The 25873-nt window shown below is 44.0% G+C and overlaps 1 protein-coding gene across 2 annotated transcripts in view; it reads right to left on the bottom strand.

The window, feature by feature from the left end:
- Positions 1 to 419: 419 nt before the first annotated feature.
- APOD (apolipoprotein D) overlaps positions 420 to 25873 on the bottom strand; it is an 83049-nt gene continuing 57595 nt past the window's right edge. For both annotated transcript variants that reach the window (XM_082839397.1, XM_082839398.1), the window contains exons 2-6: positions 14745 to 14919; positions 11027 to 11179; positions 6924 to 7045; positions 3572 to 3660; positions 420 to 1838 (exon numbers count right to left, since the gene is read on the bottom strand). In XM_082839397.1, the coding sequence (XP_082695523.1) occupies positions 1603 to 1838; positions 3572 to 3660; positions 6924 to 7045; positions 11027 to 11179; positions 14745 to 14786 (642 nt within the window). In that variant the 5' untranslated portion in view covers positions 14787 to 14919 and the 3' untranslated portion in view covers positions 420 to 1602. The remainder of the gene's footprint in view (positions 1839 to 3571; positions 3661 to 6923; positions 7046 to 11026; positions 11180 to 14744; positions 14920 to 25873) is intronic.

Below are 25873 nucleotides of genomic sequence, written 5' to 3'. Positions count from 1 at the left end.
TGTTTCTCCCCACGTTTCCTCTAGATACGTGGTGCCCCCATGCTATCCTCTGAATTCCCCCCGTTTTCTGAGGTTCAATCACCCCTGATACCTACACTGTAAAGGTGCAAAATGTAGCCATGTTCATTGTTTTAGATGCTACCAGACAGCTGTTAAGAGGAACACAATCATAGCTTGTCTTGTACCATGAGTTAAGAGAGAGGTAAGCAGCTTAACACTCTTGGGAAGAACTGTATGTTAGAAGAGGAGCCAGGTACCCTCTGGTGGGGTGGGCAGTGTGATAAAGCACAGATGCAACAGCAGGCCGAGCTTGTGGGAAGAGGCTCTTCTTCAATACCTACCTCTCCATCACCGCCTTTTTGTCCAGTGGTTTTCAGCCTTTAGGAATTTCAAATAGCAAGCTACATTTTGAGGTCATATTTATTTAGTAAAATGAAAATTATACATATTAAGTTTCTTGGAAATTTTATAACCTTTAATGTAAAGCAGTGACGCGTCTCAAGTGCTCAAGGAAATATTTTATACTCATGCTGAAAATGCAAAAAGCTAATCAAATGGCTTCATCTTCTATTCATTTCCCAAAACATTAGTGGATTACAAATGTTATGTGACCTAAGAGTAATCGCAGGGTGATGATTTTGAGATTGTTCTGATTTTAATAGTAAAATGTAAAAAACAACAACAAACTCCTGGTGGTTCCTGACTCCTTGAAGCTGGGACATTCTGAGATGTGACTGTATAACCTTGTGGGTACCTATGCCTGGCAGGGGTTGAGACCTTCTTAAGCTCCCATGGCTCTCTCCACATGCCTCTGCCTATGGACCCCTCAGCTTGGATTAAAATTGTGTCTTTACTTGTCAATCTCCCTCCCTAGTCTGTGACCTGCTGTGGGAGGAGACGGAGTCTGTATTTTTCAATGCCTGGAATGCAGTTGGGTCCCAGTAAATATCAGTTGAATAAAAGACCCAAAAATTATTTTCTTAAAAAAATTCCCATAGCTTCACCCTCATAGATTCTCTTCTTCCTTGCACAGACCCAAGATGGTCCCATTCTTCACCTGACTCTGAAGACGTCCTGATAAGAAAGTAAATGCGTCCAGGAAACTGCCTGTCAGAGACTCAAAAACTCCAAATGATTCCCCGCTATGGACTGCCTACTGCAGGATGGGGGCCACCTGGATTCAGGTCACCTGGTATGTGCCTTTGCCATCAGCTTTCCCTTTCTAGAAACAAGATTGTTACCTTTAAATTGTTCAGTGCTTCTTTTTTTTTTTTTCAACATAACTGCTTAAGGATTTCCAAACATAAGCTTAGAATTAAAAACTCCCAATAATTAGTCCAATTTGTAGTCTACTGTGAGCACAGCAGGTCAGCAGCAAGTTTATTATCAGGCTTGCAAGGTAACAGGATGGTGCATGGCTAAGTGTTTGGGCCAACTTGCCTTGAGTTCCTCTCCACTAGCTTCTGCTGTCACATTTCCCTTCTGGTATTTGTAATAGTTTGCTGTGGTGGTTTGGTTTGTCTTTATGAGGGGGGTGGTGTAGGGGAAAAGCAAAGCAAAGGAAGGAACATGGAGTGAATGCAGCCTCCCTTTAGAGCCTGGTTATAGGAACTCGGGGCAGTTCACCTGATCTGTGACAGCTATTTTCTCAATGTCAATGTCATTAGAGGTCAGGATATCTTTGAGATAGGTCACTGTTTCTGGAGGGAGATAAGGGTTTCTTCCCAAGATCCAAACATGATCCATGTGAAAAAGCCAGATGATTGTGGTACAGGAGTACACGAGGGCGTAGTTCTCATAGTCGGTGGCCAGGACCCAGTATGGAGCTGATGGCATGACTGAAAACCAGAGAAAGACAGTATTAGGAGGGACCAGGTGAAGAGAAACCTTCACCTCTAGGACCCTGGAAGCCAGGCTCTGGGGTTCTAATTCTTCTACATCAGTGGTTCTTAATTGTGACTTCACATGGGAATCCTATGGGAACTTTGAAAAACACCAGGCCCGCCTCCCCTCACCCTGACTCCCCAATTCTGAACTGGAGGCTATTGGTACTTTTGAAAGCTCCCCAGTGATTCCAGTGTGCAGCCAGAGTTCAGAGTCATAATTCTGGATCCCCCCTCTTCCCTGATTGCAGGTTGGTACCTGGAAGTCCATAATACCTGGGAGGTTTGGCTGTACCCCCTGGACCAACAGGCGGCTCTAGTGCGTATGGAACCACCACTTAGCTAAACGGAGTCAAGAATGTAAGGTCAGGGGTCCCAGGCTTTCCAAGTTTGTACCACTTCCTCTAGAACCCACCTACGGAAGGAGGTAGGGGCTAATATTGGTCTGCTTGTTTTTCTTCTTGTGCGAACTTTGAAAATCCCACCACTCTTAAGAATACGGTAAATCAGGTGGTCACAGGTTATGATTCACTGATTGACATCTGTATAGTGTTGAAAGCTCAACATTGAAATGGTCCTTAAGAGAGAAGGAGGATTTACTTTCCCCATCTGAATCCAGAAACTTCCTCTGTGAACGTGACCTCCACAGCCAAGGTCCAAGTCAAGTGTGTGGCTGAACCACACTGGCTCCATTTTGTCAGCTCCATCTTAGGCCTGCGGTCCTACCCTCTCCCTTTTTTTGTGAGTCTGAGCTTTAGCTTACTCACAAGGAATACACCCAAGCCAGATCAGTTCCCTATAAACTTCATCTGACATGAAAACTGGACGAATGCCTTTTGCTGACACAGGTGGTTAATGGTCATGAGACCCCTGGGGTGAGAGTGCAGGGAGGAAAACCCCTCAGTTCCTGTCAATGTGGACATACTTCTCTTTAGTAGTCATTCTATTTTTAGCTTTGGCTCCTTTAAGTGCCCCTGTACCCCTTTTGGCGGAATGCAGCGCAGCTGTGAATGCCTCTGAGGGTCGTCCACCTGATTCTACCCACACTAGTTCTTTATGGAGTTGTCTGCTTTGTTTCCAGTCTCAAAGTTCCTTTTCAGTTCAGAGGATATTATTCAGTAACTCCACTTCCAAACACCAAGGAAAACTCACTGCCCAGCTTGTTAAAGTTAAGGGGAAGGTGGACCCAAATGAAACTCCAACAATTTGGCTAGAAAATGGCAGACAGAGCCAGGACTCCAACTTACCTTCACTCTTATCATCGCTTACCTCCAAGATTTCTCACATGTTAGTTGTTCTGCTAATAACTACTAATTTTTCAGTTATTAGTTTCCTCTGGGAAACAAGACTGGCTTGGGTCTCCTGCGGCTCATGCCCAGTGGCCTCCAATCTGTGCTTCCTCTATTGACACACTTACTGTAGTTTTATAGTAAATCCCCTGGGTGCTCGTCAGTATCCACACTGACACGTAAGCTTCTCAGGGACGAGGGCCAGCTCTGTCTTGCTCATCTTTGCATCTCCAGGGCCTAGCCCAGCGCATGGCAGGTAGGAGGTGCTCAACGAATAATTATGCATTGAATCAATATGGGTGACACTCAGATGTGATGGGAGTGCTCGGACCCAGGGCTCTAGTCTTCCGTTTGCATATCTCCTGTCCCTGACACCTCCTGCGAGAAGTGTATACTTACACCAGAAAAACTTAACTGCCAACTTGGCGGGCTCCGTGACGTTCTCCTGAGTGGCTTCACCTTCAATTTGATTCACAGTTCCATCAGCTCTGCAATGAGTTAAAAACAAAAACCAAAAAACCTGAACTCATGAAAAGCCCCAAATCAAGGAAAAGCAAGATTTGTGACACCAACAATCATGGTGGCCAACACTGCAATTTCTGGGTAGGAGGTTCTTGAAAACAGGTTGGGTCCTAATTCCATTCCCTCCCCTTCGCTTTCTTGCTGTCTCTGAGACAGAGCAGAGGAAGACAGCTTTTGGGTGAGAAGAATCAACAATTGCAATGCCCCAGGACTGGATAATATGTGAGGCCCTGGTATTTCAACACTGTTTTTTGGAGTGTATGTAGTAGCCTGCAAGGCCATTTGCTGCTCCTGGGCTCCAAACCAAGAGGGAGGAAAAGGGAAGGGAAAAACAAGCAAATAAAACAACCCAACACAGAACAAAGATTCGCTTCTTTAAAAATGAGAAAGGAAAAAATAAGGACTGACTGGATTACTGAAAATCATGTAAAACGTGGAATCTGGAGATCTGCCAAGTTTCCCCCTCTTTGGGCCTCAGTGATACCACGTGGCATCATTTGTCCCATAAAGGGGTTCATAGCTCTGAGACCCCATCCAGTTCAGCAAGCTTCTGATCGAGTGTGGGAGATTCTGACGTAGGCCAGGTCAAAGCAGGCAGTGAGGAAACATTTACCTCACTTCAGGGATTCTACCAGGCATCCAGATCTCAGAGACATTAGATGTGAAGAAATGTGCATCTTACAATTAATGCCACCTTACAATTGTTAGTGTCATTTCTTTTTTAGTGGTATATAAAATGGTGGTGTCTTAAAAGCGATGGTCTTTTTGCTTGGATGGATGAAATACTTTCACTCTTTTGAAGGGAGCTGGCCCCATTTCTGGATAACTTCCAACGACCCCCTGGATCTAAGGGAAAGACCTAGGGATTGAGGCCGTGAAGGAGGGTGCTCTTCCTAGCAGGCCAACAGGGGAGTTTCCTGTTCATCAGTTCTCAGAGGGGCAGACAAACTAAAATTGGAGCAATGGCATGTGTTAGAAAGTCAGTAGGCTATGGTTAGTGGGGATGGATATCCTAGAAACCAGACAATAAGCAGCAGGTAAGGGGGTTGGGGGTGGGAAATGTTCTCTGATGCTCCTGGATTGCATAGTCTGTTTATCACTGAGTAGGGCTGGAGACCGTGCCCCGCTCTCACCTGGGAGTCAACCTGTAAGACGGAAGACGGTCCATTTCTATCTGCATGCAGTTGCTTAGCAACAAACCAGTCTCTTCCCAACAGACTTTCCCCCTTTTCACCATCATTTATGTTTTGCTCTAGGACAGTTTTCAAAATACCAGTCTCTGATCATAAACTCACAATTTGTTCATAGGAAAAATACATTTGTATTTTCAAGGGTAGCAACATATTAGCAATAATAGGTAATATTAAATGATTACCACATGCTAAACACTGTTCTAAGTGCTTTACACGTGTTACCCTATTTAATGTTCACACAGCCTTATGGACGGACGTACTATGATTATTGTCAATTTACAGAGGAGGAAACTGAGGCCTAGAAAATTACCATAACTAACCTAAGATCACATCACTAGTAAGTGGTAGAACCAGGATTTGAAACTGGGCACCTAACCCCTTCAGCTCCCAGCCCTGAGCCAGCTGCTTTGGCCCCAGCATTCTGACACTGGCTAAGGGTATTTTGCTCAGGTGCCCTGCCATGCCCCCTGCTTGTTCTGCAGAATCTATATCATTTTCCTGACTAACAAACCTTTCTCCATATGCCTTTGCTCTTAAGTAGAAGTGACCCTAGAGGCAGAGTGACCTAATACTCTGGGTACAGTTCAAGAGGATTCCTGGCCAACTCAGAAGGAGAGCTGGGGGCATCTGATGGGTTTTGGGATCTGTGTCATTGACTCTTGACCTTAGAATGGGACAAAGTATTTCAAATAAAGTCATTGTTACTTTGGGACCTATAAAATTCCTGTGCGACCTTCTGGGGGTCTGCATCTCAATTCCTGTAGCCCTTACTGGGCTCTGAAATGAGTGGGATTTTTCTTTAGAGTTGCTCAAGATTCTTACTTTATTTCTTTGGTTTATGCGGGGTCAGAGAGTCAGCCCACTGTACTGTGGCTCACAGGAAGCTTAATGGGTAATAGGATGGCCATGCAAAGCCTCTCTGAGCCCGAGTAACTTCCAGGCTGGGTGGTAGTTGTTTTCTTGCAGTTGAACACAGCTCTTAGACAACTTAGGAAACAGGAATGGCAACCATCCATGCCCCGCCTCTTTCATATATCTTCTGGTCTCTTCCCCATTTCACTTCTCCCTGGTGTTGAATCTCAACTTCATCACTTATAAGCTGTGTGACCCTTGGGCAAATTACTTTACCTCTCTGTACCTCATTTTCCTCATCCATAAAAAGAGGGTTAATAATAGTACCAACCTCAGGTTGCTACGGGGATTAAATGAATATCTATGCTCATTTACGTGTACATACATAAATAGATGTATATGTACACACATGTATATATACATACACATACAGAACAGTGCCTTGCATATAGGAAATGCTTAATTAATATTAGTTACCATTGTTTATTGTTACTCTTATCTTTGTTGATGGCAGGTAGGTAGGAGTTCTTCCTAGGTTTCTTTTTAAGTTTATATTTGCTTTCTAAAGTATGAATTTTGGGATCAAATATCAGTCTGTTAGAAGTAATAGAAAAATATCTTTCTGGAGGTTCTCCTGTTCACACAACCTAGAGTGTGACTATGTATCTGATTCTTGCTTAATAAGAAAAGGAGTTTTCTAAGAGTTAAAGCTGTCTGGAGATGGGATAAATTGTCATGGAAGATGTTGAGCTCCCAGTTTCTGGAAGGATTCAAGCTATGCTGGATGCCCTCAATCAGCAGACGATATAGAAAGTGCTTCTCTCTTGGTTTGGAGGTCAGACAAGAGGGTCCTTTGCTGTCCTTTGCTACCAGAGGGTCTGTTTTGCAATGAGAGCAGGAACCTTGCAGTTTGTGTTACCATTGAGTCCCTAGGACCTCTCACAGGGTGTGGGACACAATAAGGTGCTCAGCAAGTGGTCATGGAAATGAATGAGTGACTTCTAGTCCCTACCATCCTGCCTGCCAAAAGCTTTCCTCTCAGGACCTGTCCTGAGCAGGCAGCCCAGACCCAGCAATGTCTGCATCCTCCCCACACTAGACGGCAAGGACACCAGTCACCCCAGGACAGTCTCTGCAGGGCTCCCTCCCGGACGTGCGTTGCCTTTGAAAGCACAGCCTCTCACCTCAGCTCCTTGTTTATCACTTTGATGTTTCCGTTTTCCATTAGCGAGTAGTTGGCTTGGATGCAACTTCCCTTCTCAAAGCTCACTGGGATCTTCTCAATTTCATACCATCTTCCAAGATACTGCAGAGACAACGACAAGCACAGCAAACCCTGTGGCTCTCTGGGGACCTGCAAACTCTTCCCCATTGTTGTCTTTCAGAGCAGAGCCCTTTCCTGGGGTAACCAGGCAAAATGGGCTGCATTGTTCCCAGCAGCCACTGAGCAAGATATTGACTCAAATGGTAATAAGTAAATCGGATGTGTGGGCATTGGTTGAATGCCACAGTCCATTCCTAAAGTGCCTTTTATTTAGCTATGCTTTCAGTGTCCCCTTCAGTCAAAACCTATCTGAAATTCTAAACTCCGTAAAAGGAAGGGGTTGGTTTAGATGATGTAAGGTGCCAGCTCAAATATTTTATGATTCTCCAAGACGTCTTTGAATTGTGTGCAAAGTCAGATGTGTTTACTGTGGGGAGCTGGGTCTCCAGAGTTGGTTAAATTCTCCTCATATAACCCCACACAGGGAGTTGGTCACAAAGGCTTTTGGAAGGTGGTCAAGATTTAGAAGACCTGTATCATTCCTCCCCTGAGGGCTTGCTCTCTGTCCATAATTTCGGTGCACAGAGTCATCTTTAAAGGGAGTAAGCAACTGCACGGGTGAGGGTGAGGGGAGAGAGGCACACTCCTGCTTCCATTCATTGCTGGGCATAGAGACTGCTCTAATCTACAGCCTTCATGAGGGCAACTTGGCAATATCTAGCAAAACTAAAACTACATATACTCTGGCCCAACAATTTCACCTCTGAGAAGGTATCCTCCTGAAATTAAGAAACGATGTATGCATAAGGTTATTCCTTGCAGTCCTATTTGTAATAATAAAAGACAGGAAATGGCCTAAGTGAGCATTAGTAGGGAACTGGGTAAATAAATGATGGTACATCCATACAATGGAATGTTATACACCCTCTTTTAAAAGAGCTATATGTAATTATCTCCAAGATACATTTAATGGAAAAAGAGCCAGGTGCAAAATAGTGTATATATTCAACTAACTTTTATGTAAAAATGGGGGAAAAGGTTATTATATCAGTTCTCTATTGCTGCTGTAACAAATTAACACAAATTTAAAACACCACAAATTTATGGTCTCATAGTTTTGTACATCAGAAGTCTGACATGGGTCTCACTGGGTTAAAATCAAAGTGCTGGCAGTGCTACATTCCTTTCCAGAGGCTCTAGCGGAGACTCTGTCTTCTTGCCCTTTCCAGGTTCTAGAGGCCGTTTGCATTCCTTGGTTTGTGAATCCCTTCCTCCATCTTCAGAGGCAGCAAAAGTAGGTCATATCCCTCTCACACTGCATCTCTTTCACTCTTCTTCCATCATCACATCTCTCTGACCACAGCTGGGTAAGGTTCTTTGCTTCTAATGATTAGATTGGACCCACCTGATAATGCAGTATACTCTTGCCATCTCAAGCTCCATTACTTTAATCACATCTTCAAAATCCCCTTTTCCATGTAAAGAAACAATTTGCAGATTCTGGGGAATATGGCATGGACATCATTCTTCCTACTGCAGTTATGTATGTGCTTTTTTATATATGTACATATTATCTCCCAAAAGATACACCATAAGCTGTTTTTACTGGTTGCTACTGGGGAGGAAAACAGGCTGGGATATAGGGGTGGAAAGGATGTATGTCCTTTTGCATCTTTAGAATTTTGAACCATGTGAATATATTTACCTAGTCAAAATATTGATTGAAATTATTTCAGAAATTTAAAAATGTATTACTCAACAAAACAAAATCAAGGAGATGCAGTCACCTTCAAAAAAGTCAGAATTTGAAATGAGAGCATACTGCAAATAGGTAGCAGTATTGCTTCGGTCACCTGGCTCTCTGCTAAAATATCTACCCACATTTAGGGCATAAATTTTCCACTCATTTGTTAAAGGACATCTTTCAATTAAAGTCACTGAACTTAACAGGCATTTAAAGCACTGAAGAATAAGTTTAAATGTCAGCTGGTTTCATAGGCATTCTCAGAAAATCTCCATTATATACAATGCATTTAAAATAGTTCTATTATTGTTAAGGTGACTTTAATGATCCATAATTAAAAACGAGGACACACGATTTTCCAGAAAGGAAGAAACTCAGATGTGGAAGATTGCTTTTCATGTCATGTTCCCTCATGATCTCATAATATTTTTGTGAAGGTCTTTTTGTCTTTGGGGGTCTCCGTTTCTCTATCTCTATGAGGAGAATGCAATGTTTAAAGATAATTATGAAAAGGAAGAAGTAAAACTATCTCCATTTCCAGATGACAGGGTTTTATATATAGAAAATCCTAAGGAATACACACACACACACACACACACAATTATTAGAACTAACAAATGAATTCAGCAAGGTTAAAGATACAAGAATTAATATATAGAAATAAAATGTATTTCTATACTTACAATGACCAATCTGCAAATTAATTTAAGAAAATTCCATTTACAGTAGCATCAAAAGAATCAAATTCTTATGAAAAAATGTAACCAAAGAAGCATAAAACATACTCTGAAAACTACAAAACATTGTTGAAATAAATTAAAGGAGACCTAAGTAAATGGAAAGACATCCTATGTTCATGGATAGGAAGACTTAAAATTGTTAAGATGGCAATACTCTCCAAATGGACCAACAGATTTAATACAGTCTCTATGAAAATTCTAACTTGCTTCTTTGCAGAAATTGACAAAATGAGCCTAAAATTTATACGGAAATACAAAGGGCCCAGAATAGCCAGAAGAACAAAGTTGAAGAACTCATATATTCTGACGTCAAAACTTGCTACAAAGCTACAGTAATCAAGACTATACTGTGCTGGTATAAGGATAGATATATAGATCAATAGAATAGAATTGAGGGTCCAAAAATCAACTCTTACACATATGGTCAATTGATTTTCAACAAGGGTGTCAAGACTATTCAATGGTGAAGAATAGTCTTCTTAACAAACCGTCCTGGAACAACTGGATATCCTCATGCCAAAGAAAGAAGTTTGACTCCTATACCACATGATATACAAAATTTAACTTAAAATGAATCAAAGACTTAAATGTAAGAACTACAACAGTAAATCACTTAGAAGAAAATATAGGAGTAAATCTTTATAACCTTAGACTAGGCAAATTTTTTTAGATAGGCCACCAAAAAGCACAAGCAACAAAAGAAAAAATAGATAAATTGGACATCATTAATATTAAAAAGTTTTGTGCTCAAAAGACACATCAATAAGGTGAAAAGACAATCCTTACCATAAATGGGGAGTTGATTCTATCAATATCTTTTTAGTGCAGGTAACAAGAAAGCCCCTTGGGGGAGTGCTGTCCTCTCCTGGGCTCTGTTTGCGTAACCTGCGGGGGTCCTGCACTCCTGGCTAGTTTCGAATCCTACTCTGCATTTACTGGCTGTGTGAACTGAGTGGGTTGCAAGCTCTCTGACGTTCAGCTTCTTCAGCTGTAGAGTGAGGATAATACTTCTGCAGCAGCTGCTGTCAATGCCCTGTCCCATGTCCTTTCAGCCCACCTCTGGGCTCACCTCCATCACAGCGGGCTTCCCATACACACTGCCAGCTTCCCACCTGGAGCCCCTGGGTCTCCTTCTCTGCCACAGGCTTGGCCAGTGCTATGGGAGCTCCCACTGCCCACCTACATCCGTCCGTGGGACAACCTGAGGCACATTCTACATATTTCCTCAGAGGATCCCCAGCAGGATTGAACCCCATTGTTCACAGAGTAACCTGCTCATGAACTCACGCTTTACTGCTTTCCTGCCTTCTCTGTCTGTTTCCCCACATGCCCACTCAGGCTTCCTGGGATCATCTTCTAAAACATCTCTGCTCCCCAGTTCTTGTCTCAGGGTCTGCTTTGGGGGAGCTCCCAGTAAGATAAGTACCTACCCCAAGGCTTGCTGTGGCCATTAAAGCAGAAAAATAAACCCGAACCTGGTAGGATGCTTATGCAAACAGGAGACAGCAAAACAAGCGGGAGGCTAGCCTTTTACCGCACCTTATTCACGTCAAAGTTCTCCTGCACTGGAGGATTTGGGCATTTCCCGAGATGGAAAGCTTGTCCCTCAGCTGCTCCTAAGAGTCCAGCCAGGGCAGGAAGCAGCAGCAGCAGAGCTGGGACCATCTTGGAGCTGGGTGGCTGGAGGTGGACCTGGAGTGGGGAGAACAAAGCAGCTGGAGGCACTCGGAGTCTCCTGAGGGGACAGAGTCCCCAGAGGAAAAGTTCTGGGCTGGCCGGTCCCTCTGTGCGCAGCCTCCCACTCAGCCCATCTGAGCCCCTCATCCCCCAGGGCCACCTCAGTCCTCAGTGTCACTGTGAGGCCCTCCACCCCTGTGAGCCTCTCTAGAAGCTTTTGTGCCACCATTAGAACACATTCTGCCTGGTATTAGAGTTTGTTGCATTTATTTTGCCAGCTCCCCCTGACCCTACACACCTAATTATGCATTTTTCAAGGACGGGCATCGTTTTTGATTCCCCCTGGACTCACCCACAGAACCTCGCAGTGCCAGGTGCAGTAGGTACTCATTGTATGAACAGAAACAATGTGTGTGTGTTGGGGAAGGGTAGGCAAAGGGGTAGAGTGAAGCCATCAAGTGAACCATGAGAGAAAAAACCAAAAACCAACCATTCACTACATTTAGTGCCCTGTGAGATTCATCAAAGAAATGCCTCCCTGACTCCACTTCCCCACCCTGCCCCCATCTGCTTGGCTGTTTACCAACCCAAGAGTAGGCCTGGGAACTTTTTTTTTTTTTTTTTGGTGGTACGCGGGCCTCTCACTGCTGCGGCCTCTCCCGTTGTGGAGCACAGGCTCCAGACGCGCAGGCCCAGCCGCCCCACGGCATGTGGGATCTTCCCGGACCGGGGCACGAACCCGTGTCCCCTGCATCGGCAGGCGGACTCTCAACCACTGCGCCACCAGGGAAGCCCTAGACCTGGGAACTTTAACAGGGAGCAGCGTGCTGGGGACTCCAGGGTCACCCTGACTGGATTTGAATTCTGGCTCTGCACATACTAAGTATAATAGTGTCCAATGGATGCTTTAGTTTCCTTGGCTATTAAGTGGGAATAATAATCATACCAACCTCATGAAGTTTCATGAGAATTAAATGAGAAAATATAAGGAGAGCATTTAGAGCAGTGTCTGACAGAGAAAATGCTCAATAAATGCTAGTTATTATTATGAAAAGCAGAAGCATAATATTGTGTTTCCTGAATTTCTTTTTCTTTCTTCTTCCCTCCCTCCCTCCCTCCCTTCCTCCCTCCCTTCCTTCCTTCCTTCCTTCCTTTGACATGCTGTTGAGGGTATTTTTCATAGATGCTGTACATTTAACCAGAGAAGGACCAGTAGCTGACTTGTAATTGTGCAAAAAGCATTTGAGCCCAGCACCCTTGGGCGTGGAAGCTTCTCTGAGGAGGGGCAGTGGGCTGGGGTGAGGGCTGCAGCGCTGTTCACAGGGTAGGAGCCTGGGCTGCTCCCTGCTTCTTTCACTGACTTGCTCTCAATCTGTTCTCCTCCTTGCGACTCCTTGCCTGTAGCTGCACGGGAGCTATTTCCAATGCTTTGCTTTGCCTTTCTGCCTGTGATGAAGAGGACTGAATCAATGCAAGCAAGATGTTCTCAGATCTGAATATTTAAAAGGATGTGTCATAACAGGAATAATTATAACCACTTTCTTATGAATCTCTAAACCTCCAAATAACCTTTAATAATCAATAGCTTTTCTTCTGGAAGTTTTGTTGCCCGTTTTTCAAAAGAACAGTTACCTAATGAGTAAAAGCTGCTGCGAGGTTGGGGGGAGGAAGGGTGGTCCCTGAGTCCCTGCCTTGAGCACGTCTGCTGTGGGGCCCTTTCCTTAGTCTCTGAGGCTCCACTTCCTGGCAGCCCCTACCACCAGGTAAACAACACTTGTCTTTTAACCTTTTGGGGGATGATGGATGCCAAAATCCAGCCTAAATCCACAAAAATTTGCATTTCTTTCCAAGAGGTTCTTAGAACCACTGAAGTTCTGCTTTGGGCCCCTAGTAGGCTCCAAGCTCAGTGCCTTGCCCAGGAATTCTAAGCCCAGAGGATGGCCACACATTCTACACGTTCTACAGGCACCCCCTCCCCCAAACAGGACAGGACCTCAGAGGTCATTTATCCAACCCCACCCCTCAGGTGTACAGATGGGAAAGTTGAGGCCCAGAAGGGGCAGAGCGCTGGGACTCGGGCCCCATCTCCACTTCTCCATTCTGTCCCGCCCCTGAGCCATGCTTCCTTCTGTGCTCACCTTCGGTGGCTTCAATAAACACCTACCTCTGTACCTGATAAATCTCATTTCACCACGTGACAGTCCCACCAAAAGTCAGTTCGCCGTCTTACTCTGACAAATATCTTGTTACAGAATGTTCTATTGTGGGCTGAAACATGTTCCTTACCTCTGTAGGAGGATTTCAGAGCAAAACTAATTCCCCTTGCCTGCTACCCTTCCAAAGATGCCTCTTTATTGCAGTACTTTTATTCCTATGATGAAAACTTTTTGTGAGAGGAAGAGTCGATAACATCCATCATTTTTCTGCAGTACCCCTTGCATTCTCCTTCACCCAGTGCTTACTGAGCACCTTCTGAGGGTAAATCACGTTATTAACATATATCTATGAACTTGGGTACGCATGACTTATTTTTGCATTGTCTCCTAATACTAATGGGAAGACTGTCCTAACGAGGAGAGTTTAAATACTTAAAAAAAGATATAATTTAAATATTATTTTAACTGAATATTAAACAATTAAAAAATAATTCTACTAAGGTTATGGTGCATCCACACGGGGCCAGGATTGACTCTGTGGACCACTGCTCACACTCGCTGAGCTTCTCCAGGGAGGAGCCCTGGCTTCAGCATTTTATATGTGCATTGAATCTTCACAACACCCTAACTGGAAGTGTCCTGTGCTGACAATTCTCTGTGTACTCAGTGAGGTTACTTCCTGACAAGCGGTGAAGCCAGAACTTAGGTCAGGTTTCCTAAGAGTCTACACACCTGCATGTTAGCCTGGACCTGGTGCCTGGTCTCAAGGAGCTGCAGAATATTAAGGACTAGGCTTTTAGATTTCACGTGACCAAAAAAAAAATACATTTCCACAAGTAAATGGGTCTTAAAAACCATTTCGCTATCGAATCTAACAAGAAAACGTATCTTCTGAAGAAAATATTTTTGTATTTTCTATTACTTTAATTTAATAATAATTAATTCTATTCATATTAAATGCATTTTCTATTCATAGTGCATTCCAATTCACTTTTCAGTCAATTGTACTGTAATGCACAGTGGGTAACAACCCCCTGAGAATTCATCTATCACGGCATTGGTGTATGGAACAATTCCTCATTGTCTCATATAGTATAGAGGGGGGTGCGTAGTGCCAGCAGAAGACTTTGAGGTGAGTCAGCACTGCGTTGGCACCCAGTTCTGGCATTTGTTGGTGGTCTTACCTTAAGCCTGTTGCTTAGGATATCTGAACTTCAGTTTCCTCGTCTGAAAAATGGCACTAACAGTATCTTCTTTGTAAGGTTGTTTATGGAAAAATGAGACCAAGTCTGCAAAGCAACTGGCCAAAGGCCCTCAGTTTTGTTAGTTACAATTTTTAGCTGAAAAGGGGCAATGAAAACTCAAGACTGTCTCTATTTTAAGCATTATTTATCATAAATGAAAATTAATACCACAGTACATACCTTTTTTATCAAGATGAAAGCAGTTTCCACATGCAAAATCATCCAATTCGAGATGCCTTCTCTTGGTGACTGGCTTCTCCCAAGCTATTTTATAAGCTTCTCAGGTCATTGATGTTTAATTTTAATGCATGCCACACCCCCTCCAGTTCAGGAAGGCTGGCCTAAAAGCTTTGCTCTGTATGAAACACAAAGATGGGATGTTATGTTCATCTCCCTCCCCCAGTTTCCTTCACAGCTGCTCCCTGAAGAAGAAACGAGATATTGTTTGTGTGTGTGAGAGAGAGAGAGAGAGAAAGACAAAGTGCATTTCATTCAAAACATCTTTTTTGCTGTGTGGATTTTCTAATTTAACTTTCTCAGTCAGAATGCACTTTTAAGTTCCAGTAAGATGAGTTGCAACATGTGTTCAAACATCTGTTATTTATTTTTCATTTTTGTGTAAATGAAAAAGCAACAGTCACATTTCCGGAAAATGGAGCCTGAATTCCACCCATGTGGTCCCTGGCCTGGAACATGACGCAGGCAACAGAGAGAAGGTTAGCAAACAGGGTTGGCTTTCTGTGTGATCCTGGGCAAGCCACCCACTTCTCTGAGCTTCAGTCTCCCCACTGTGAAGGATAGACTGTCATTTTTGTCCCCGCCAGAGTTGGGTCTGTAGGGGCTAAAAGCTGAGAACACCAAAGGTGTCTTCTGCAGCTCCTCTCTCTTGAGTCTTGGATGACTCTCCCAGCTACATATTCTAGGCAGCCCGTTCTGCTTGGGGTGGGAGTGGGGACGGGGAGCAGATTTAAGCCCAGGGGCACTTTTGGTTGGGCCTCGTCTCTCTCTGTGGAATGAACAGCTTTGGAAAGACTCATAGGCGTTGGATTCTGTGCCTTTGTGATAGGCAGAAGGTTTTTTAATTTTATTTTATTGAAGTATAGTTGATTTACAATGTTGTGTTAATTTCTGCTGTACAGCAAATTGGCTCAGTTATAAAAATATATATTCTTTTTCATATTCTTTTCCATTATGGTTTATCATGGATATTGAATATAGTTTCCCCTGCTATACAGTAGGACTTTTTTTTTTTTTTTCCGGTACGCGGGCCTCTCACTGTTGTGGCCTCTCCCGTTGCGGAGCACAGGCTCCGGACGCGCAGGCTCAGCGGCCATGGCTCACGGGCCTAGCTGCTCCACAGCACGTGGGATCTTCCCGGACCGGGGAACGAACCCATGTCCCCTGCATCGCCAGGCAGACTCTCAACCACTGCGCCACCAGGGAAGCCCCTATTTCTGTTTTGTAGATAAATTGGTATTTTAGATTCCACATATAAGTGATATCATATGGTATTTGTCTTTCTCTTTCTGACTTACTTCACTTAGTATGATCATCTCTGGGTCCATCCATGTTGCTGCAAATGGCAGTATTTCATTCTTTGTTATGGCTGAGTAATATTCCATTGTGTGTGTATATATATATATATATATATATATATATACCACACTGGCAGAAGGTGACACATAGATAAGACACTACTTTTGTACCAGACTTATATTCCTAAATAAAATTCATTCTCAAATTTGTAAGCAATAGAGAGAAATTTACAGCACTAGACCTTTAAATCTTATAACAACAGCAGCAAGAGTGAAACCTTAACATACCAAACTTTGAGAGCTCTTTCTTTGGGATGTTCTTTACCTTTTCAGGAAAAGAAGGAATTCTTCTTCCTGTTCAGGGCACTGACTCTGACTGTACTCCTGTAATGCTTTCCCCTCAGAACTCTGCGCGGCTCCCTCCTTCGTCCAGGTCTCTGATCTAATGTCCTTCCTTTAAGGGCCTTCCTGACCTTTCAAAAATAGCACTCTTGTCACTATCATTTTACTTGGTTCATTATATCCTTACTATATCTTTACCTGAAATTATATCCTTTATTTATGTTTTTTTCTTGCTTATGGTGTTTTCCCCACTGGGATCTAAGCTCCACAAGTACAGAGAATTTGTCTCATTTTCTTACTGCTGTACCCCTAGTGGCTAGAACACATCGTAAGTGCTCAGTAACTACTTATAAACTGAATGGAAGGGACCTATCTATTCAAAGAATTTACTGAGTATTCTAAGATATGCACAAGGACTAGAGGTAATATTCAAGAGACTTCTATTTGAATTGTTTTCTGGGGAAAGTACTGGCCTGTAACTATTACAATAAATTGTTGCACAGTTTTCCACAAAGGACTATTGCTAAATTTCCAAATGTGTAAGTTAAGATTGATATATTTATATATTTGAATCCTCAGCATGAAATCAAGAACTGTGGAGCTGAAGGTACTAGTCTAGGAGTCATAGTGTGAGAAAAATCACATTATCTTTCTGGGTCTCAGTTTATTTTTTTTCTGCAGGTGTTAGCAAACGATATAATTTAGGGAAATCCTCTTTTTATATGTTTCTGGAATGTAGAGACAAGCACAAGTTCTTAAGCATTATAAAACCAATCAGAATTGTGTTCTAAACAAGTCTTTATGTTTAAATTCCAAAAGAGTGCAATTTGTTGTAAACAATTAAAATAGTACCAAAATGTAGGCCTCAGAAAGTGTGTCTCATAATCCCACACCTCAGAGATTGTTACATTTGCACTTATTCTTCTCCATAGTCCTAGACAGATGCCAACATAATAACAATAATAGCAACTATATCCAGTGTACTGAAGCTTTCTTGTCTTTATGTAATAATGTATCTCTTGATATCAATTCACATAGATCTACTTCATTCTTTTACTTGCTGTAAAACCTTGTTTTTACATGACAGCACATTTCTTCAAGGGGATGGCCTGTGGTTTTATAGGGAAGTAGTTCTTTAGTTGGGTGATCTTTCATCATGTAGGTAATTGCCTCAGTGGTTTCACCATAAGACCCTCAGGGAAGATGAAATTGTTTTTGTGGACTTTTTTTTTTTGCGGTACGCGGGCCTCCCACCGTTGTGGCCTCCCCCGCCGCGGAGCACAGGCTCCGGACGCGCATGCCCAGCAGCCATGGCTCACGGGCCCAGCCGCTCCGCGGCACGCGGGATCCTCCCGGACCGGAGCACGAACCCGCGTCCCCCGCATCGCCAGGCGGACCCCCAACCACTGCGCCACCAGGGAAGCCCTTTTGTGGACTTTTTGTAGCAAGAAATAGAGAACTATCCCATCTTAAAAAAAAAAAAAAAAAAAAGTTTCCCAGATGGAAATTTCTCTGTTTATTAATACGTGGTTCTTTCAACTACCAGAGTCATCCTGTATGCCTTTCTAAAGTGATTTTTCTTTTGTCAAGTAAAATGAAGGGGAAACACAACTGTACTTTTCATGTGAAAACCCAGACTATGAGTTTTCAATAGCAGGTATTCACTCTTTAAGACTCAGTTCAAAAGTTCCACTCTCTGGTTGTCTCCCTGAATTCTTGCCCACTCCATGCAGTGTTCATCACTCTCTACTTTGTGTTTCCACAGCACGTGTTACTTTGGTCTCAGGCCCATCACACCATGTCAAGCATCACCACTAGGGCCACCATCTCCTCCTGGAGACTGTCAGATCCTTCAGAGTAGGTTTGTCTTTTTGTCCCTGGTAAATTGCCTAATGCCTGGTAGGTAATAAGTGTTTACTAAATGTCACTGGATGATTGAGTGCTTAATTCTCATTATTTTGGGGGATGACCACATACTTCATGATTTATTCAGATGCCCTCTTTCCTCTCCTTCCTGCTCCTTTGTGGCCGTTTAGTTTATCACTAGGATCTGGAACCAGCTGAGAGTTGAAGGATGCCAAGCATCTGCTGAACAGCAAGAAAGCAATCAAACTGGTGAAAACTACAACTTGACATGGCATGGGGGAGGAACACGGAACTGGAAGGCGGGAGGCCTGGGTTCTTGTCCTAGCTCCGTTACTAACTCATTTATCCATTCATTCACTCTTTCGACAACAGATATCAAGCACTGCCATGTTCAGGCACTGTTCTAAGTCCTGCAGATGTAATGGTGAAGAAGAAAGACAAGGTCCTAGCCCTTGTGGGACTTACCAACCAGAACAGAGTCAGACACACAGAGAGGAAAACATATATGAGAGAACAGGGTGATGTGATAGGGAGTGACTGGGTGGGCTACTTCAGTTTTGTGGTCAGGAAGGGCCTCTCTGAGTACTGACATTTCAGTGAGATGTTAATGATGGAAAGGAAACAGTCATTCAAGGATCAGGGGGAAAAGCATTCCAGGAAGAACAGCCAGTGCAAAGGTCCTAGGGTGGGAATAGATTTCAGGTTTTCAAGGGACAGAAAGACCAGTGTGGCTGGAGTGGAGAGATGAGGAGGAAAGTGATTCAAAGTGAGTTTGGAGAGGTAGGCAGAAGCCATGTTACATCTTGCTTTGAGGAATTTAGGTTTTATTTCAAGTACAATGGGAAGCCATGTACTTGTACATTCTACAAGAATGTGACAAGATTATTCAGTCTTCCCTGTCAAGTGTGGCTTGTAGAATGGTTCCAGATGGATCAGCTGGGAAGCTATTGCAGTCATTCAGGTAATGGTGGCTTGGACCACAGTGACTGTGATGAAAATGGAGAGAAGTAGATGAATTTGGAATATGCTTTGGAGAGAAAGTGGACAAGATCTGCTGATATATTGAATATAGATAATGAAGAAAAGAGGGAATCAAGACTGACTCCTAGATTTATAGGTTGAACAACTGGGTGAATGCTCACGCTAATGACTAAAACTAGGAAGCCTGAGGAAGGAGCAAGTTTGGGAGGAAAACTCAAATTCTTTCATGGATAAATTATATCTGAGTTGCCTGTTAGACACCCATGTGGAAATGTGAAGATGGCCGTTGGATAGTCAAGTCAAGATTTGGGGAAAAGTCAGGGCTGGAGGCAGAGATTTTGGAATCATAAGCACATAGATCAGCAGTCCCCAACCTTTTTGGCACCAGGGACCAGTTTCCTGGAAGACAAGTTTTCCACGGACGGGAGGTTGGGGGGATGGTTCAGGCAGTAATATGAGTGATGGGGAGTGGTGGGGAGCGAGGGGGAACGGTGGGGAGTGGTGGGGAGCGAGGGGGAGCGATGGGGAGCGGTGGGGAGCGATGGGGAGCGATGGGGAGCGGCAGATGAAGCTTTGCTCACTCACCCACCACTCACCTCCTGCTGTGCGGCCCGGTTCCTAACAGGCTGCAGACCGGTAACGGTCCGAGACCCGGGGGTTGGGGATCCCAGAAGGTGATGGTCTTCAAAGTCATGGGACTCGATGGGGTTACAAAGGGAGAGCACACAGTAACGGGAGAAAAGGATGCTCAGGACAGATCCTTACTATGCTCTAACTTAGAGAGACTGACTAGAGGAGAATGAGCCAGTAAAGGAGACATAAGTAAAAGAGGACAGTGGGCTATCACAGAGCCAAGGGAGGAAAATGTTTTAAGAAGGAGGAAATAATCAACTTTTACTGAAAGTTCAAAGAAGATAACGAAGAAGCGGCCCCTGGATTTAGCAAATGGAGGTCACTGGTGACCTTGACAATAGTAGTCTCTGGGGATAATGGGAATAGAAGTCCAATTTGAGTGTGTTGAGGAAGGGAATTGGAAACAGCAACTCAGTTTTGAAGTTGAAGGAAAATAGAGAAATGAGTTTAGTAGCTGACAGGAGACATGGAGGTTGAGGAAGATGCTCAGGGCATGCACATGGGGCTGATCCAGTAGAGGAGGAATATTGACTCTGTAGGAGAGGCGGGTGGAGACTGCAAGAGCAATCCTGAGCAGGAGAGAGGGAGTGGGATCCAGAGCACAGGTGGAGAGGCTGGCTTTTGAGAGGAGCAAGGGTTCTGGGCCCATAGAAACAGGAGGGGATGCAGAGGGGAGGCAACCAGATTCAGGGAGGTATGTAGATCCGGTGGTAAGAAGATCTGGGGTTTTCTCTTTGTGTGACTGTGGTCAAGTCACTTATCTTGCTGAGATCTGTTGGAGAAACTCAACAATTCTGCTCTGATCATGGTAAATGGGTTTCCTTGAACACAGTCACTCTGCTAATGACACCTGCCTTAACACCTGCTTCATTTATTAAGGGACAGAGTGGGGAAGGGGCAGGGTTCAACCTAGGACTAATTGTAATCATAGCTCCTGACTATTTAACACTGCAACACCAGGTCCTGTATAGGTGTTTTCCATATATTAGCTCTAATTGTTACATACCCTGCAAGGCAGGCATTAGTACTAGTCCCATTAGAGGGATGAAAAAACTGAGGTGGGAAGATGTGGTCATGCAACTTTTCTAAAGTGATGAAGTGAGAATTTAAATCCTAACGTGTAACTCCAAACCCATACTTTTAACCATTATGTTCTATTGGCCCAGCAATAGAAAGGGGTGAAAGGGTTCACTGAGAGATTGGCCAGGGGTTTAATACCTTCCAACCTTCTCAGCAGAGAAGGATGATACCAACTGCTTACTAATTCCTGAGAAATGCTGAGGCAAGCAGGAGGGCTGAGTTTTCTGCATCAGGCTCAGAAACTAGTGTTCCAGACTCCTTGACAAAGGCCACCTGAAAGCAGAGGAATTGAACGCGTGAATCTAGTCCATCATCCAACACTGTCATCCAACAAATTCCAGGAGCTGGGACATCTGCTACCAGTTACCTCAGTCAACTTATTGTGGCTTTAAGCTTTTCCAGATGTTTGCTGGGAAACAATCTTTGTCCAGTTTTATAATCCAATATAGACTGAGGCCAGTTCTTATGAAGATATATGGGGCTGGCAGGGCCACCTCCAAGCCTTCCAATGGGACCAAAATTCAGGATTTTTTTTTTTAATTCAGGATTTTTTAATGCAGAAGCAGTAAGAGCTCTGTTTTGATTTTTTAAATTTTCTAAGATAATAAATAGATTGGTGGACAGAGCTCGGGTTCCGGAACAGGGCGATGGGGTTCTTGCCTCGGCTCTCTTACCTCTTAGCTGGGTGACTTTGGAGAGTCTCCTGAGCTTTCAATCCAGGGTTTGACTATCAGGTGTTTGTAATATGGAATCCATGGGTCTCCATGGGAGGTTGACAGAACCCCATTTCAATAAAATTGAATGCTTTTGCGATCCTGTTTTGTTTTACCCATTTATGGACGTTTTTGCTGAGTTGTCAGTGGGTCCATGGCACAAAAAGGGTAGGAACTTGAGAGAGGATGTCTGGAGTCCCTGCTTGATTCGACATAATTTCCATGAACATACCTTCTGGGAGAGAAATTTCTTTAATGGAGTCCAACTGAGTGTGCAGGAGTGAAGGGCAGTTTCCCAATGCTGGTGAGAGAGGTCAGTAAATAGGAGGTGATGGAGCATCACATTTGGGCTGGGGCCCAGGTGACAGAGGGAGAGAGCCAGACTCCAGGCTCTCACACGCTGTCTTCATCTGGGTAGAGGGGCTGAACCATCACACACTTAGATGTGTATTTGGGGCGCACCCCCGAGAGGCAGGAGCAGCCTGCAGACTTCGAGTCTCAGGTGCCATGTGCTGCCTCGAGTGAGAAGCTAAGAGGGAGGGAGAGGGTGGCAGCAGGAGACCCATGACCTGGCCCATCCTTCTATCTCTGTGTTACTTTCGCTCCTGTAACACAGTTTCCGATAATAAAGTGATGGTAGAATAAATAGAGAGTTTTCACTGACTGATGAGCCAGCTCTCGGGTACTAGACACTTGTTATGCTGGGTACTCTACATATATTATCTCCTTCAAGCCAAGAGCAACCATGCAAGGTAGATATAATTATATCCATTTTGTGGAGCAGAGAACTTGCTCACAGGTTAGTACTTGCCCAACATGGTGCAGCGAGTGGCTGAACTGGGATTCGTAACCACTTCTGAATTCACCTTCTCGTGAACGGGAGCTATGGGCCAGTCTCTTGGTCCAAGGTAGTCCCTCTTACAATGGGACATGCCCCAGTTTGAAGAACAGGATTTCTATGTCTCCATCTAAGTCTTTAAGAAAATGACCATTTGATTTATTGATTTATTATGTACTTTGTCAAAAGTGGTATTGTTGTACTGTGTCTAGAGTTTTGTGTTTGGCCTTGGAGCCTCCTTTTAAGTTTTCTGAAATACAAGTAGGTCCTCATTACAGCGATGAAGAGAGTATTATTGGATTTGAGAGCCACAGCATACTCCATTAAGAATGGCAAGTGGTTTTCCATGGGCTACATCTCCTGGAGGGAGCAAGTGGGTGTGGGGGAGAGGAGGTGACTGAGAACCACAGATTTCATTGGTTCCTGGATTTGGGTGGAGGCTGTATAGTAGATCTGTTACTGACTCGAGAATACATCAGTGCATCCCTTGGTCTTGCATGCTTTGCATGGGGTCTAAGAGCCTCTATTTTAGAATTATTGATGGAGTGAAATAGTATTCTTTTGTGCTTTTTTTTCCCCAAGTATCTTGTGTTAGTGACTCTTCCTTAGTCCAGTGGTCCTTAACTCTGGTCACATATACCTGGGGTTCTTTCAATAAGACTGATTCCTGGGCCCTATCTCCAAAGATTCTGACTTAATCTGTGTGAGGGCCTAGGCATCAGTAACTGTTAAAAGCTCTGCCAACATAGAAAACAAACTTATGTTACCAAAGGGGAAAGCAGGGGAGGAATAAATTAGGAGTTTGAGATTACCAGATACAAACTACCATATATAAAATAGATAAACAACAAGGTCCTACTGTGTAGCACAGGGAACTCTATTCGATATCCTGTAATAAACCATAATAGAAAAAAATATATATATCTATATCTGAATCACTTTGCTGTACACCACAAACTAACACAACATTGTAAATCAACTATACTTCAATAAAAAATTAAAAAAAGAAAAGAAAAGCTCTGCCAATGATTTCAATGTGCAGGGAGGTGAGAACCACTGAGTCATTGTCTTGCTTGCCTTTGGCCATCCTGCTTGCGGCTCCCTTACCTGGAAGGCCTCCCTGCCCTCTTCATATGGTCAACCCTTGCTGGTCCTCCAGGAACACTGAAACACTGGTTGGGCTCTGTGGCCTCCTCTGTGCTCCCAGGACTGTTTGCAAAATCTCTCTCTAACACATCCCCCAGTGTTCTAGTGTGTGGTTTGTCTCTCTTCCCTACAGGGCTGTACGTGGGAAGGGATGTGGCCTTATTTCTTTGAAGCTCCAGCTTCCAGCACGGTGCCTGGCACAAAGTAGGAGCTTGGTAAATGTTTGTTGAATAAGTGAGGGCATGAAAATATTTGGAGGGAAAGAATCAGAAATGTGGCCAGACATGTCTGGTCCTTTTCCGTTCTCTGGGGGCCCTGAAGACACATCAGGAGAGCTTAGGATGAGTGTGTTTGGAGAGGTCTGAGGCTGCATGTGAATCTGACGTTCAGAAATACACGTATTCGGTTTTTAAAAAGGTCCCCGCACCTGATCATAGTATATACCACAACACATATTGAAGTCTCAGGGGTTCAGCTCCAGCTACCCCTGTGTAGCCATCACTCAGCCCATAGCGTCTGCTCGGCTTATGAGTCAAGCTGCCTCTTTGTCCTTTACAGAGATGTTGGTTCTATCTCAGAGGAACAAAGAAAACATTCTGACTGTGAGAGAATGGCTTTTGGGGTTTTCCTGACGCAGCCCTGGAGAGAAGACACTTTATTTCTATCTGTTCAGTGGGGATCAGTAGAGACACGGGTGTGTCCGTGGCCTTCAGTCATGACATTCACATAAAGACACGGCTGGCAGAGCCTCCTTGGGGTGGGCACTCTGAGGTTTTCAGGTGGGATAGTCTGATCTTTAATGAAAATAGGATGAGGAGGAGGAGAAAGCTCTTTCTATTAAGAACCTACCCAGGGCTTCCCTGGTGGCGCAGTGGTTGAGAGTCCGCCTGCCGATGCAGGGGACACGGGTTCGTGCCCCGGTCCGGGAAGATCCCACATGCCGCGGAGCGGCTGGGCCCGTGAGCCATGGCTGCTGAGCCTGTGCGTCCGGAGCCTGTGCTCCGCAACGGGAGAGGCCACAACAGTGAGAGGCCCGCGTACCGCAAAAAACAAACAAAAAACCTACCCAGTGGCACTCAAATACTATTCCAGAGACTCTGTGTTAATTCGTCTACTCCTTACAGTAACCCCATGAAGTAGATATTGTCTTTATATTATTTTTACCTTTGAGTCACTTTTCTTCAATACCTACATACTCTGTCTCCAAATATTCTCCATCCAGCCTCCTAAATTTCTATTTCATCCCTTCTCTGTTTCCCCAGTGGCAATACCTTACCTCAGGCCGCCATCTAATTTGACGTGAGAAGGTTCAAGTGTCACTAAGCTCATACCGTATGTCACAGCCATAGTGGGAGCTGCATTTGGACTTGGGTCTTGGAGTAAAGGGACCTCCTCTGTTGAGTCAATGATTCTGAGACTTACCAAGATTCCCTTGAGGTTTCTGACTAACCCCCTTAGACTTCCTTCTGTCTCCCCCACCCCAGGCCTAAATCTTTGACCTGTTCTCATAAATCAATAATTTATTAATTTAACAAATGTTTACGGAGCACTTTGCAAGGACTAGTCATTTTGCTAGGCACCAGGAAGATGAGATGTACAAGATCAAACTCCTGTCCTTGTGGACTTTGCTATTCTGGCTTCTTTCCCCTCTGAGTAGTTGCTCTGGTCACTTGTTTCTCAGCTTCCCTCACCTGGATCAGTGATCTTTGTAGCAGAAGCTGAACATGGCCATTAACCAGACAAACTCCTGAAGACTCAGGATCTCTGCACCCTGCCGTGAGGGGCACTGGACAGCTCCATTCTGCCTGTCCAGGGGCTTCAAATTGTCTCTTACATTCCCCTCCCACAGCCATATCCACTTGAGAGATGGGCAAAGCTTAGGGACTCTTAGCATCTCAGGGCTCAGCCTTGCAGGTACCACTCTGGGTATCTTGGGACCACAGGGGACCCTAGTCTCCAGGGAAAGAAGCCTGTTGACCTGTCAGCCAGAAATCCTTTTATCTTTGGTATCATGAACTCTCAAGTAAACATGTCTTATATACATTTTGCCCTAAATGATCCAATGTCTGCTTTCCTAGCACATTCTATGTCTTTGGACTGGGATGCTTTGATGTAGTTAGAATAACAAAAATTTAGGAAAACAAACTCAACTTTTAAAAGAAAAATATGTGAACA

This window comes from Leucopleurus acutus (genome assembly GCF_964270905.1).
Source record: "Leucopleurus acutus genome assembly, chromosome: 5".
NCBI classification, from domain to species: domain Eukaryota; kingdom Metazoa; phylum Chordata; class Mammalia; order Artiodactyla; family Delphinidae; genus Leucopleurus; species Leucopleurus acutus.
This window is presented reverse-complemented; position numbering and strand designations above follow the sequence as displayed.